Here is a 15,632-nt window from a genome sequence, read left to right on the forward strand (position 1 = left end):
TCGGGGGGGGGGGGATGCAGCAGAGAACTCTGGGTAAAGGTTTAGAAGCCAAGGCAGTCCAGTTTGCATCATCTCTGTTTTATACTCAGGGTTTGGTTGCAGCTTGCAATTGCTGATTTGGTTGGCTGTACTCCTACCAGGGGTGCCCAAGACAAACTGTGTCTGTCTCACCTCTATGGAGTCACTTGCAGAGAGCTTCTGGGGGCTTTAAGAGGCACTGAGAGATTCTGTTTGTTGTTTGTTTGTTTGTTCCCTTATATTCCTTTACCCAGGGTTTCCAAACAAGGTTCTGGGGAATACTGGAGTGTTATCTTATTAAGGAATCCATTAGCACTCACTCATGCTAATCTCTTCACATTTGCATAAGCATCCTAATGGCTTAAAAAAAGAATCTGTAGGCCAGAGATTCTGGAGGTTTCTCTTTGCAAAGCCTTTTACCAAGCTCACTGCTTTTTACCCGCTGTAACTGTGGGCAGGTTCCAGGGCCATTTCATAAAGCAGCTGTGTTAGGTTTTCATTGAAACATCGCTCAAGGGCTGGCTTCCAACTATGGCCATCCTTCAGCCTCAGCCGCCTGAAGACTGGGATTGCGAGAGTAACTCACCATGGTTAGTGAATTAGGACATTTTTAATTTCCTTCCTACTCTATTTAAAAGAAAAACAACAAAACATCAAGCCATTGAACAGTACTTTAAAGAATACTACAGGATGCTTCCTTCCATCTGTTGGTAACACCAAGCCATTGAACAAGTACTTTAAAGAATACTACAGGATGCTTCCTTCCATCTGTTGGTTGATACAAATACAGCATATTGACAAGTAAAGCAGATTCATTGTTTTTCATGTGGAAAATTGAAATTTAAATGTACTTGTATTACATTTCTATGGATTTTATTCTTTTAAAAGTTTACGTTTATCTTTGTGTGCATGGGTGCGCACGTGGAAGTTGGAGGACAGTGTGCTGGCGTTCATCATTCATTCCTCTCCTTCCCCCATGTGGACTCAGAGGACTGAACTCAAGTTGGCAGGCGTGGTGACAGGCACCTTTACCCACTTCACCTTTTCGCCAGTCCTGTAAATGTGGTTGTAGAGTTGTGGGATTTTATCATTTCATCTACCTTCCAGTTCAAAGGTTTGAGTGTGAGCTCTCTGGTGTTAAGAGACAGGATCTCTTGCCATACACAGGCTGGCTTCACTGTATAGCTGAGCAGGACCTTAACTTCTGCACTCCTTGTTCCCACCTCCAAGAGCTTGGATTATGGCTGTGCACTACCACTATGCCCAGCTCAGCATATGAACTTTTAAGCTTCCTTTGGAGAAACTGAATAGTAGTATATTCCTGCGTGTGTAATGGGGCATATGAATCCATTTGATAGTGAGTTATTTTAAAATAAATGGATTAATTTTCAAAATTGATATGCTATGATAGAGTTATGTAAACAAAAGAAAGAGGTTCTTTTGGGAGACGGAAGACATTGGGTAGAATGTCCTAATTTAAAAAAATATGTAGAATAAGAAGGTTTATCTGTTAATCCCAATTATGCAAATATTTTCTGAAATTTACAATATTAATTTAACAAAAATCTTAATAATATTGGACTTCTAAATTTTACTCCTAGAATTTTGAGATAAAAGTTTTCTTAAGATAAGAATAAGGTATAGGGCTGGAGAAATAAATGGCCCAGAAGTTAAGAACACTGGCTGTTCTTCTAGAGGACTCAGGTTCTATTCCCAGTACCCACATGGTAACTAACAATGGTCTGTCATTCCAGTCCCGGGGCATCCAAAGCCCTTTTTTGCCTTTGCAGGTACCAGGCATGCATGTGGCACACAGAGATACATGCAGGCAAAACACTCATTCATAAAATAAAAATAAGTAAGTCTTAAAAGAAAAGGATTAGGTCATGGAATCTTCTATTTATTGAAGTCTCCCAGCCAATAAAAATATATATTATTCAGTATATTCTTCTTGAATATAGCTTTTAAACACCAGGTTCAATCAGTGTTTCTTCAACAAAATATAATAGTCAATGAATGTAAAACTATTGGGAAACATTCATCTGGTCACATACATTTAAAATATAATTAAAAAATCAATAAAATGATAGCCTTTCTATTAGGGACTATAGAAAAACAGACTTCAGCAATCAAATTGAGTACAACTGCAGGTGATAGCAACATCACATTCAAGCACGGATTATATAGCATCATCATCTTATACTCATACAGACACATCATAGCAGAGATGACATGGCATCCATGAACTTAGGCTTCTTACAAATCATTAGAATCTTGGCACACATAAGAACCCTTAGAGATTCTGATTCAGTACCCATGACCGGTTCTGACGATCTTCCACTGTGCCATGTATACTGAAGGATCCCACAGACTTGAACTGTGTGTCTGTCAGGGGATGCGTGTAGATGATGAGAGGCATTAGTTCATTCAGTCTTCGTCACCAAGGCTGATGACGGTTTTGCTGTTAGTTTCTTGTTTTTTGATCTTTAGAGGTAAAAAGCCTGGATTTTATTGGTAAAGCTGTCAGAGACTGAAAAACACAAGAATATCTTTAGTATTTGGCAAAATTGAAAAGAAAAGATGGCAACCCTACGGGCAGGATTTAATTATCAGAAATGTCTTGTTTGTCTTTTATCGTATTTTAAAAATGAAGCTAGTTGCCAACACATGCAATTAGGAGACATCAGGAAACACTCAGTAGTTTTCAGAAAAGTTAGAAGAAAAGTCCAGGGAAACCCCTGGCTGTGCCGTAGATAGACTTTCTCTCCCCCAGCTTCTCCACAGTGCTCCTCCCCTCTTAGCCATGGCCAGCACCGATGCTTGCAACCCTTCCGTAGGTTTACGAGGCAAACCAGACTGTCATATTTCTAAGATGCCGCCAATCACAGCTCCTGTCAATAAGAATTTATATGGACCTGGAGATTCTTTTTTTGTTTTGTTTTGTTTTTTTCTCTGTGTAGCCCTGGCTGACTTGGAACTCACTGTGTAGACCAGTCTGGCCTTGAACTCAGAGATCCACCTGCCTCGGCCATGGGAGTGCTGGAATTAAAGGCGTGGGCCACCACACGTGGCTGCAGATCTGGGGATTCTTAAAGATAGGTGTTATTATGTGTAAACTTAAAGCAATATGGACTGATTATTTTGACTCATCACACAAACTCCTATAAGTTTTATTGATCTCGTATATTTACATTTCATTTACATACATTTTCATGCTTAATTATAACTAGATCTGTCATGTAGCTTTATCACAGAACAGTAAACTCATTAAGTATAGCAAGTCTCTGAAAAAGAAAAATACTAAAAGTTTGGACAATTAACTCTATGAGGGTGATTCTCTGTGTTTTATTAGGAAAAATGGGGATAAAAGTTTGTCTGTTAAGTACTTGGAAATGATTTAAATATTGAATTCATCATGACCTTGACTGAATTAAAAGACAGCACAAACAATCCAGTGAGTCAGATGCTTCCCTGTGACCCTGTGTTTGTGTCTGTGAAGTCTGACTTGACTCTGGAGGCAGTTCATGCTCTTTACATCTTCCTTCAACAAAGAAATCACAATAGTAATTCCTGTCGATAGTAATTCCTGTCTATGGAAACCCTCTTGGATTACCTTATCTGGAGGCTCAGAGCCATTTGCTTGGTTTGGATTTAAGGCTATGTGCTTTAAAGTTTAAATAATACAATGATTGGAAAATGAATGCCTTTAGAGAAGATTAAAACAATTTGTTTACCTTGAACTTTATGCAGGAGAGGTAACATGTAAACTAAATGAAATTATATTCAAAGATTAAGTTAGAAATGAAAGAAGTTCAACTTTTGACTTGTTGGTTCTTTAGAAAAAGAAGAAAAAATGCTGTATGTATATAAATATGATCCTAAGACAGGCTGGTCACCCTACTTCCTCCAAGAAGTTCTGGAAATTCGAAAAGCTTTTAGACATGAATAACATGGCCAATACCCATGTTTTTTTTTTTTTTTTTTTTTTTGTGGGGGTGGGAGTCTGTCTTAGAACTTGTCATGTAGATCAGGGTGGCCTTGGGCTTACAGTGATCTCCTTCTGCGCCACTACACCCAGCTTCTTTAAAAGACTTCTGCATAATTATACCTAATATTTGAAATCATAAGTAAGGTTTACTTACTAAGGCTGCATGGGAATTTGCTTTCAAACACATTTTCAAGATGATACCTACAAACCAACACTTAGAACCAGCAATGACCGATTCGTTTCCGTCTCGGGTGTTTTCTTCAAACAAAACCTTGTTTTAGGCAATAAAATACAGTAGTGCTGAGAACTGAACTCAGGTCTGCTGGAAGAGCACCAGTGCTCTTCCCTGAAGAGCAATCTCTCCAGCCTCACAGAGCTTAGGCAAGGCAGTGATCTCCCTGCCCCATCCTGACAACTGATCCTGTCCCTTGACTTGGGCATCTATGAAGCACTCTCTACCTTTATTCCTTTAAGCTCATTCTTTAAATCTTTAGTGATTTGCAATAACTAGGTAGATAATGTGGAGCAGGAAAGAATCATATTTAATGACGAGTCAAGGTGATGGAATTAATCTTGGGCTTATTAAAATATGTATTTCCAGAAGAAGATAGCAAATGAGGAGATAATGGGTATGGGGTAGGCCTGCTCACGTGCATTTCCATCATGGTGGTAGCACCAGCTGTCAAAACCTGTTTACCGGTCCCATGGTAAGTAAGCACTCTGTCAGCGAGCTGTGTTCTTGGTGCATTCCCAACATAGACTGAGAAGGTAGTAGCTTGGCAGGAGACATTGCCCTCACCATTTTCCTGATAGCTCTGAACTGTGCTGTTAGCCATGAACTGTAGGGTTAGAACAACGGGTGTTTGGTTACCAAGGTTGATGGAGGGCGATCACGGGATGTAGAAATGTCTGGGGCTTTAGAATTGGATTGGCTGGTGTTTTCTTGTCTTGGCTAGTCTAGGAAATGCTTACTTTTTACAAAAATATCAAGCTGAAGTGGTAAAGATCCTCACTTTCATATCTTTTATGAAAAAAAATCTATTAGTATAATGGTTAAGTTAAACCTTTTAAATAAGAATTCTTACTCTTTCTTTGGGGGTTTTTGGACTTCCATTAAAAATATTAGTATCATTAGTGTATTATATATTAGCAACAAGTTATAATATGAAAATAATGGTGAGTTTTTGTTTTTATCTCTCAACAGTGGAAAGAGTGGAGCGAGAAAACCTTTCAGACTATTGTGTTCTGGGCCAGCGTCCAATGCATTTACCAAATATGAACCAGCTGGCATCCCTGGGGAAAACCAACGAACAGTCTCCTCATAGCCAAATCCACCACAGTACTCCAATCCGAAACCAAGTGCCCGCATTACAGCCCATCATGAGCCCTGGGCTTCTCTCACCCCAGCTCAGTCCGCAGCTGGTCAGGCAGCAAATAGCCATGGCCCACCTGATAAACCAACAGATAGCCGTGAGCCGGCTCCTGGCTCACCAGCACCCTCAAGCCATCAACCAGCAGTTCTTGAACCATCCACCCATCCCCAGAGCAGTCAAGCCAGAGCCAACCAACTCCTCTGTGGAAGTCTCTCCTGATATCTACCAGCAAGTTAGAGATGAGCTGAAGAGGGCCAGTGTGTCACAAGCTGTCTTTGCAAGAGTGGCGTTCAACCGCACCCAGGTACAGTGACCGCCATTCTCACTGGGGACCCAGGGTCAGAGGAGGGGAGAGATGTGTCGTGTCTTCATAATAATACCTTCAGAATGTTTTATGGAGACGAGGAGATGGCTCAGGAGATGCTTGCTGTCCAAGCATGAGGCCCTGAGTCCAGATCCCCAGCACCCATGAAAAAGCTGGGCACTGGGCACACATCTTCAAGCCTAGCATGGGCGAGGTGGCAAGGGGAATCTGGAGCTCTCTGGCCAGCAAGTCTACTCAATCTGTGAGCTCCAGGGTGAGCAAAGAGACCCTGTCTCAATGAAAAGAGTGGAGATGCATAAGGAAGACCACAATGCCAACCTATGGTCTCCACGGGCAAGTGCACCCCCATACATACATCATACACGCATGGCACACATACTATACAGAACAAATATGAATTTCAGAGCACACATAATTTAATAATATTCTTCTGTCATGATATAATGTCACCACTCATACCTACAAGATCTTAATGAATTAATTTCAATAATGTAACCAATATCTGAGATGCTACCATCCAGCTCAGCTGCTGGCATCTTCCTGCTGAGTGGCCAGGTGTCTGTGTGCGCTCCATCCTCATCCTGTGTTTCCCTGGATAGACCCTTGATGGTGAATTTTGGGATTATCTTCACCACCGTTTAAAAAAATATTTGAGACTAGTTGTAAAAAAACTATTTATGCATGCTCAAATAGCCTGTTTTTAAATCTTTTTTTGAACATTATGAAAGTATTTCTACAAATGTTTCAACATGTACAAGTCAGATTTGAAATAGTAATATATAGATTACTTGTACTTTTAATGTTTCAGAAGAATTACATGCGAATATAATTTTGAGTGATAGAGGTGAACAGTTCCTTCACACATATGTTGTCCTACTGAGGGAGCTCATTTGAAAGATTTTCCCCCATTTGTGCTTCTTAACTGGGTGTGTATCAGAATGGAGTGATGTTAAAATAAGCATTTCAGAGCTCATCCCAGAGCTTCTGCTTTAGGAAGTGTAGGATAGGTCCTAGAGAATTTGATTTCTTACAAGGTCTGCGGTGGTGCAGATGTTGCAGGCTCAGGGTGGAGGGGTATATTCTGCAAACCTCTAATGGGTAAAGAGGCTTAGCCTGGGGAACTAATGGCCTCAGCGGTGAACAAAGTGTAGCCAGGAGTGTGCTGGATAACACAGGAGAACATAAGCAGTTGGGACCTGGGAAGCTGGGATTGAGGGACATTTAGGACAGAATGGGCAAGGTGAGTCATCAGGAACCCAGCAGGCTGGAGCTCAGTGGCCTTACTGCATGTGAGGTAGGGAAATAGGAAGGTGAAAACTTCCTGGGTCCTGGGTGGAAACTTGAAAAACTTGAATTTTAGGTTCCTGGGGGAAGTAGGCCTTGAAGGTTAATAAAATTTAATGAAGATCAAGGAATGTATTTAAGCTAATGGAATTCATAAGGAAAATATTGAGTCAAAAACTGTGGGGATGGTTGGTAGTTGATAATAAAACTACAGACGCTGGTCGGAGATCATAGGTCAAAAAAGATCTTTAAGAACTTACTAAAAGTTTTGAACTTTCAGCACTGGAAAAGCCAAAGGTCTCATGTGGGAATGTCCTGTGACTCAATAAGGAAACTTTGATCTTTGGAAGGGTTTGGTTTTTCTCGGTTATAGCAAGTGGGTAGGACTGCCAGTTAGGAGGCTTCTCAGAGAGACCAGCTGAAATGTGGGCAAGTTCTGAATGAGACTGGGCAGTAGAGAGGGGTGTAGCATCAAGAAGCCTATTGGGAGTAAATTTGTGGCTGGTGTGTTAGCGCATACAGGGTGAAGCAGTAACAACGTATCAGGGCTTGAGCCTGATGACCGGAAGTGAAGGTAGAATTAGGAGAAACGTCAAGGGAGACACTGCAGGAGTGGCCGAGAAAGGCCACAGTGATTGTTTGGGATCTAGTTGTCTTCACTTTGAAACGCTGGCAGATTTCGTATGAAGACTGGCAGTGAACATTGAAATGATAAGTTTGGCACTAAACACAGTGGGTAGGGGTAGACTAAGAGATTGGAAAAGTGTTTCAAAGCCCAGGATTTAAACTAGAGGAGGGAAAGGTAGCGTGATGGGATGGTTTGATAAGAAACTGTCAGTTTCAGGTTCCCGTGAGCGGTGCTGTTTGGGGAGGTTGTGGACTCTTAGGAGGTGGAGTCTTGCTGGGGGAAATACGTCACTGTGGATGGACTTTGAGGGTTGATTGCTTCCTGTTTTCTTTCTCTGCTTGTCTGTGTGTCCACGAAAATATAAATCTTCCTGCCCCTTCCAAATCCTACATCTTTCTTGCTATTATGAGCTTACAAGCCAATTATGCCCCCTTAATTTGCATTTGTCTTGAGATTTGTCACAGAAGCGGAAAAGTAACTAATGCAGGTATTAACCACTCCCACCTTCAGAACCAGGAAATGCCAGAAGAGTGAGTCTGTGGCCATGGAGTAAAAGGGAGATGATAGCAAGAGTGACGGGACTCTAGAACAGGAGTTCTCAACCCGTGGGTTGTGACCCGGGGGGGGGGGGTGTCCCATATCGGATATCCTGCATATCAGATATTTACTTTATGATTCATAACAGCAGCAAAATCACACTTATGAAGTAGCAATGAAATACTTTTATGGTCAGGGGTCCCCACAACATGAGGGACTGTGTTAAAGGGCAGCCGCGGTAGGAAGATTGAGAACCACTGCACCAGAAGTCTCATACCTGGGTGGAAAGCCGAGATATATGGAGAAGGAGGGTCTTGAGGTTATGCCACAAGATTTGGCATGGTGTCAGCTGGTTGGGAGACGTCCTTATCAAATTTTTGAGAGGAGGTTCATTACATTGGCGAGGACAGGAGCAACTCGGCAGGGCTGAGGAGTGACTAAGGGCTCAGGCTGCAGACAGGCAGAGTACTTTTTCAATGGAGTGTTAGAAAGACGCCAGAAGCCAAGGACCCGCTTGACTTTGCTAGGAGTCCACTCAAGATGGGAGGCGCTTTGCAGCTCAGATCACATGAAGCAGTGATGGAGTCATTGATTGAGGTTGGGCAACTGCTGGCTGGCTGTGAGCAAAGACGAGGCCCTGGGGCCAATGGGGTTTGGTATTTATGTGTTTTTATGGAGAAGAGCAGGACAGGTGGAATCTCAGGCTCCCTCAGCTCGTAGCTACCTTATACATTCTTTTAAGTTAGAGCCTATCCCCATCACTTGAAAAATACATTTGGGGAGGCCCACACATATTTCTTGCATCTTCTTGGAACTTAAAAGACTCAGATGGCATTTGTGTGTTCATGGTTACCTAGACTGGAGTTGTGTAAGGCTCGGGCCCTTTGGAAAAAAATCTGTTGCCTACTGCTGAGAATACAGAGTGCAGGGAGGGACACGTCTATCTTCTGCAGTTCTCTGTGCGGTGTGTTCTTTAGTCTGTCATCTGTGCGCATGAGTAGACATTTCATGATTGTCTAGCTCTGTGCACAGCTCTTTCGGCTAAGGATAAAATTGAAAGCATGGATGTACTACTTCAGATTTTCGAAGTGGAAACAGTATACCTTCTACCCGAAGAGCATGAAGCATGAGAGAAGACTCACAGTGAGTCCAGACCACAGAGAGTTTGGGTGAGGGCGCTTGCTGCATCAAGGCACTAAGGCTCCCGGAGGTCTGTCTTCTCCCGGGGAATCCTTTCTGTCTCTTTTTCTGGATTAAAGATTTTTCTTTGGCATTGCCACCTTTGAAGTGCCAGGTTATAAAAAGGTCTAATTGAAGCACAGAACACATTTTATTATTTCCCTCCTGCTATTAAATTTGTAAGATGGCTACGCCCAGAAAGAAACATTCACTTTCAATCAACATGAGCTTGGGGTTCATGGGCCAGCCTTGAGGATATCAAATGGAAACTACATAGGAATGTATGAGTATTTCCTTTTTAAATTCTGCTTTTAATTTGGGAAAGCTTTTCATCCCTCTGGGATCATAACCTGTTGTGTATAAGCCCAGCCTAATCAAGGTAGATGGTATTGACAGAATGACATAGTTTGAACTTGAGCAGAGGTCAGCAGGCAGATTGTTTTTGCTGTGTTCTGCAGTCGCTAACAGCACAAATGGGCAGCTGCTTTTGCCAGCTGTATTATTAAATGGGAAATACAGTGTAGCATACCCCATGAAACTAGCCATGGATTTTCCAAATAGTGAGGCCTTTTTGAGTGGAATCAGACATTTCTGGCTTATAGAGCAACTTGCCAGGTGAAATTCATATGTAAAAATGGTTAATGGCATATTAGCCATTTTCTAGAAGGAATGTTAACTTCTCGTCTGTACAGAACCAGAACCATTCATTTTTGTTAGGCATCTGGAGACATTATCATTGGTGGCTCTCTTGATGTATAGCCTGTTCTCATGTGTCTGAGTATTTTACAGAACTCATTGACATCTCCAGGACTCATCTGTTATTAACGCTAATAAAAAGTGGTGTGTCACGTGACAGTTGGTGTCCCTGCATTTCTGCTTGAAGATTTAACAAGAAGTTTGACTAATTTGTATATGTGTAGGTATGCAGAAACTAAAATCATCTGCAAACATTCATCAGTCCAGTAAGAATATAAACACGAGAGCCTTGTCTGCCTGCTTTTAAGACTTCCAGATGAAAAACCTCACGCTTACAGTAAATGGCATTTGAAAACTGTATGTTATTGAAACAGACTATTCATTACCTTAAATGGGTGATCTATTTACCATTTGATTATGTAAAATGACATGACTAGGGGCTGTATTTCCAAGAGTTTTTTTTTTTTTTTGGTTTTTCGAGACAGGGTTTCTCTGTGTAGCTTTGCGCCTTTCCTGGGACTCACTTGGTGGCCCAGGCTGGCCTCGAACTCACAGAGATCCGCCTGGCTCTGCCTCCCGAGTGCTGGGATTAAAGGCGTGTGCCACCACCGCCCAGCTGAGTTTTTTTTTTTTAATTAATTTTTTTAGGTGAATACATAGTGACAGGTTTTATCTTGGCATTTCCACGCATAAATGCTGTCGTATTGCTATGGTTTGTGCTCACTGTTCCCCTGCCCCACCGTCCTCCAGTGTTCCTTGCCCCACTCCCGCCCCTACCGGTTTTTAATACACTTTAATTTTGATACACAAGTCTTTCAAAGTCATTTATGCATCTGCCCGGTAGCACCTTGTTTTGTATAATACTCCTGGCTTCTAGTTTTGGAAATAGATGACCTCTGCAGTCTTTTGGGTTGTTTTTACTGTTATTTGTAATCATTTTTGCATTTTTCTTCCTGTTCACCAACAAAACATGAGTTATATAAGCTAAGAATATAAGTTGAGTTCATGTTCTGTACAAGGGCGTCAGCATATGTCAGTAGTGCCAGGATGGGAGCTCTCCAGGGTGGCCCAAGGCTGATGTAGTCATGGACACAGTGTGTGCAGTCTCGCTGTAGCTGGACAGGCCTTGTGGAAGAGATGGGTAGTCGGGCTTGCCATGCCCTTTTATAGCCAAAGGGGCTCAGGGAGAACAGTGAGGTGACGACGCCGGCTCTGTTCTTACCTGTCCACTTCCAGCACTTTCTCTGGTGGTCTCTGTGGGGCCACAGAGGCGGGCAGATACCCTTGCATTGTTTGTGGTCCCCACACTCATGCCTGTTCTGATGTGGGGTCTTCATCTGAAGGACTCTCCTCAGGCTACTAGATGTTGGCAGAGATCTGGGAAACCTTAGCCACTGTGTGACAGGAACCACACAGCAACAGCCCACGGCTTCACGCCTTGTGGAGGAGATTTCCCTGACACTCCGGAGCGCTCTGTATAGGCCTGGGTTTTATTTTTCCCTCCACTGTCCCCTATAGCTCCCCCTTGGAAGCATTTTATTAATAAACCTTTTATGTAGGAACCTTTATCTCATGACTATAGATCCATGCCATTTCTATGTAGCTGACATTTGGTCATGCCATGCGAGTAGAAACTTGAGTAGAGCGTAGCATCAGAATGATGCCCATTCATTCCACAGAGCACCTGCCATGTGCTGTATGAGGCGGGTATGGCTGTGTCTGCCGCTTGCTTTGGAAATGTTATCATCATAGTTACTTTAAACCTGAAGCCTGGTAGCTCTTCCGTTCACTGAAGGGAAAATAGAATTATTGAGACTGACTTAGGGATATTCAATCGGGGGCAGGGCAATTGAGATAGAGGCTAGGAATGAGGGAATGTGACTATGAGTAGGAGTAAGATTCAGGAGAGGGGTGGGATTCGAGGCTTTAAGAGTTCTACCACTGTTAACTGGAGTGAGAAGCAGCCTCCCTAGTCTGAGCTGTGGCACACTGGTAATATGTTCCCAACAGCCTTGCTTCTTAGCCCTACACCTCTGCAGCGCTCTCTCCCAGGTACAGGTGGTGCCTGTTGAATAGTGATTTCTGTCAGGTTCTGACTTTCGTTCACATGTTTTCTTCTGTGTCTGTATCCTGAATTCATTGTAAGTTGGCACCACCTTTCTCTCGTTAGGTCTGTAGACATGAAGTAAATCACTTGGTTATTTGTGGCGTTTGTGGTTTACCCGTTTCAGTGTGATTGTGAATCCTAATTTTAAGCATTCTGTTTTCTTTGTTAAAGTATAGACTTGAAAACATTGATCAGAGGCGTATATAGGATGAAAGGCTCATGGCAATGTTTAAGACTTAATATTTCTGGTGTCCACTGACCTATAATAAGTAATGTTTCATAAAATATGTAGAGTGACTTTTACTTAATAGATAAACTATTCTCTAATTTATTTAAAAAATCCAATGACCTACATATTCATATGTTCAGAAGTCCCCATTTCCTAACCCTGCTTCTCCTCCGAGACCTTCCATCTGAGCAAATCTGTTAAATGAAGTAGAGGAAGCTTTGATCCAAACTAGGGTAAATCCAGCGGAACGAATGTGCTGCCACACGTGAATGGGGGCACGGGAATGCCAGAACAGGGAGATTGGGGTGACCCTCATATCCCTTCTCCCTTTCCCTTTCCATTGGCAGCAGAGTGCAGGGGCACCCGGCACGGGGAGTCAGCGAGAAGACGTTTGCACCTCTTGGGAGCAAGACTTTTCTCAGGCTTGTTGTTCATGTAGCCCTGTCCATTTTCTTTTCCTCTAGCAGAGGGGGTGAGTAAGACTTGCTGAGCTGACCCTTGGGAACATATTTTTGGTGGAAGAACAGACGCGTGTAATGGGAGTGTGCTCCTTTAGAACAGTAGGTTTCTGATTCAGTGTCCTGCTTCTTCAGTTTAGTGAAAATTCACGGACGTTTATCAGAGGCCTCCCTGGAGAAGCAGTGTATGTGCCCTGGTCTTATCTGATAGAGAACAGGACCCCCCAAACCCTGTGGGGACTCATTTGATTGACCTGTTCTCATTTTTTAAAATGAGAATTTGCAGGAAAAAAAATCTGCAGGTTACTCATCAAAGCCTCGTCGTTTGAAGAAACTTAAGAGCAGGGTCATAAATACAATTTATGAAGTCACTCAGCAACTGGAGAATGTTTTCAGCAGATTGGAAAATTAGATTGAATGATGTATCAGAAAATTTGGCAGGAAGGCCAGCTGTTGAAAATGCAAACGTCCATTGTATGAAATGGCGTGGATTTTGATTTAAGCTTTGTCTACACAGTGTTTGGAATATATGCATGCCCCAAAACTGTTAGGGTTAAATTTTCTAAGAACTTGCTAAACATTAGGATTTGAGGCAGCATAGTCAGAATGAGATCCGTGACAACTAGAAGGAAATCGTAGCTACAAGTTCTCAGGAGTCTAAGTATGAGTCACTTTTGGAAGAGACAAAAATTGTCTTTTAATTTCATTGTTTGATTTATGCATATTGTTATCCAGAGATGGGCATAATCTAATTATGCATTGCAGTTTATATTTGTATGAAATTTCACCTCCAAGACATTCATATTCGTTGTCAGCTGAAATAGTGTCAGTCATGATTATTTCTCAATATCTAGTTGGGATCTAGGCTCTTTGCAAGTCAAGGACCACAGTGTAAATTTAGGGCCTTGACTCCATGGTCCAGTGAGCTGGTTATAAAATAACAAGGACACATGTGAGCAAAAGGAAGTCCACTCCTGAAAAGTGGGCTGTCGATGTAAAATGTTACAGATCGGGCATGAGCATGTTATTGAGTTTTGAAGTAAATAATATGCCCTCTTTTGATTTCAGAACATTAAATTAATAAAGTGGGGAGAGATGGCCTTGCGTACTTCATAAAATAGTCTTTCATTTCAAAATCACTGGCTTGAATTCTCAGATTGAGAGATTGTAATAATATTAATATCTCGCCAGATAGCAGTGTCTCGGAGTTATTGGATGGTGTGTGTGTGTGTGTGTGTGTGTGTGTGTGTGTGTGTAGCGGGGAGGTTCTCTAGATAGAATCTTACTTTAGCACCTTCCATACATATAAAGAATATTGTCAATTAGCACCTTTTAAGCCTCCTCAGCCAAAAAGCATGAGTTGGTTAGTTCAAGGATGAAAGTGTACAGGTTTAGCTTGCTCTGTCTGTGCCTTCGGTAAAGGGGAGGTTGACTTGGCAAATAGAGAACTTCGCAATTCAACCTCCCTCCCTGATCCACCTGAAATAGAAAATACAGGTAGCAGAAGGTGAAAAGATTTGTTTTTTTTCTCCCTCCTACAAAACAGAGAATCAGAGTAAGCCAACATGATGGTGACTGTCTTGTCTGTTCCTCCTGCCCCTGACCAATGGCCTAACAAGTTAGTCACCAGATTCATTATAGAAAATTCAAATTTTCTATGACTAGGAAATAGAAGATTCCATTTTGGTGATAATTTTGAAAGTCATTTTTCACCATTGTCTACCAAGGACTGGTCCACTCATTTCACACAGAGGGCATCTTCATCTTCAATGTTTGTATCTGCCACTCTTGGAGATGTCTTAGTAAAAACCTAGGTTTCTGGAGTAAATATCCATTGTTGTATTCTCTAACTAATCTTTAAAGTCATAAGTTGGATTTTACAGTTCTGTAAAAATTTCACTAAGGAAACGGGAACACATTTTTATCCTTGTTCATTTAATAAGCATTAAAACAGTATATTCAAGGAGTCTTCTTTCCATGGCTATTGATTAGAATGAGGACCTGTTGGCTGGAGGTTAAGTGCATGTTTGTTCAAATAAAGTGCATGAACTTTTAGAGCCCAGAAATGCTGCAGCATAAATATAACTATATCCATTTGAAATCAGTTGGGAATTTCCAAGCAATTTTAATCTCTACAATTTCTGTGCCAAAATGATCACTATAGACTATGGCATCTGCTTCTGAACTTCTCTTAACCACTACCATGCCCATCTGGAGCACTTTGCAAATCATGGCTGGTAGACACACGCTTGTGCACATACCATGTCTGTCTTCAGCTCTATGTATTGCTAAAGCAAAATCTTCATGAAAAAGAAAAAGGACCTTATAAAATCAAATTCATACTTGAACCACTTTGGTAATTTTCTAATTTATAGATTTCCAGTTTATTATAAAGGTTGGTTTTGATTTATGAAATTAGCTTTATGATCCACTAATAACTATGACCCAAGATTAAATAACGACAGCACTTTAGGCTTATTTTAAATCCTTTCAGTGTTACGTAGGAAAAGAAAGTGTGACTTTACTTTTCTGAATTACAATTCAGAACCAAGATATACAATTATATCTTGGTAGTTGCTGCTTTTGAGACAGGGTCCCCTGTAGCTCAGGCTGTCCATGAACATGCTAGGAATCTATCCATGGCCTTGAACTCTTAATCCTCCTGTTTCTACCTCCCAAGTTCTAGAATCACAGGCTTGTGCCGTCTTGCCCAACAACAATTACTATCTTAACTTCAGCTTATCTGAAAAACTCATATAGTCATTCCACTTTATATAACTATTACCCTTCTTTATATTTCCTTCTACCCC

The 15,632-nt window shown here is 41.6% G+C and overlaps 1 protein-coding gene across 5 annotated transcripts in view; it reads left to right on the top strand.

Moving 5' to 3' along the window:
* Positions 1-15,632, top strand: part of Satb2 (SATB homeobox 2) — a 177,679-nt gene that overhangs the window by 101,329 nt on the left and 60,718 nt on the right. For all 5 annotated transcript variants that reach the window (XM_028886126.2, XM_028886141.2, XM_028886110.2 and 2 more), the window contains one exon: positions 5,211-5,683. In XM_028886126.2, coding sequence (XP_028741959.1) covers positions 5,211-5,683 — 473 coding nt within the window. The remainder of the gene's footprint in view (positions 1-5,210; positions 5,684-15,632) is intronic.

This window comes from Peromyscus leucopus, chromosome 13 (assembly GCF_004664715.2).
Source record: "Peromyscus leucopus breed LL Stock chromosome 13, UCI_PerLeu_2.1, whole genome shotgun sequence".
NCBI classification, from domain to species: domain Eukaryota; kingdom Metazoa; phylum Chordata; class Mammalia; order Rodentia; family Cricetidae; genus Peromyscus; species Peromyscus leucopus.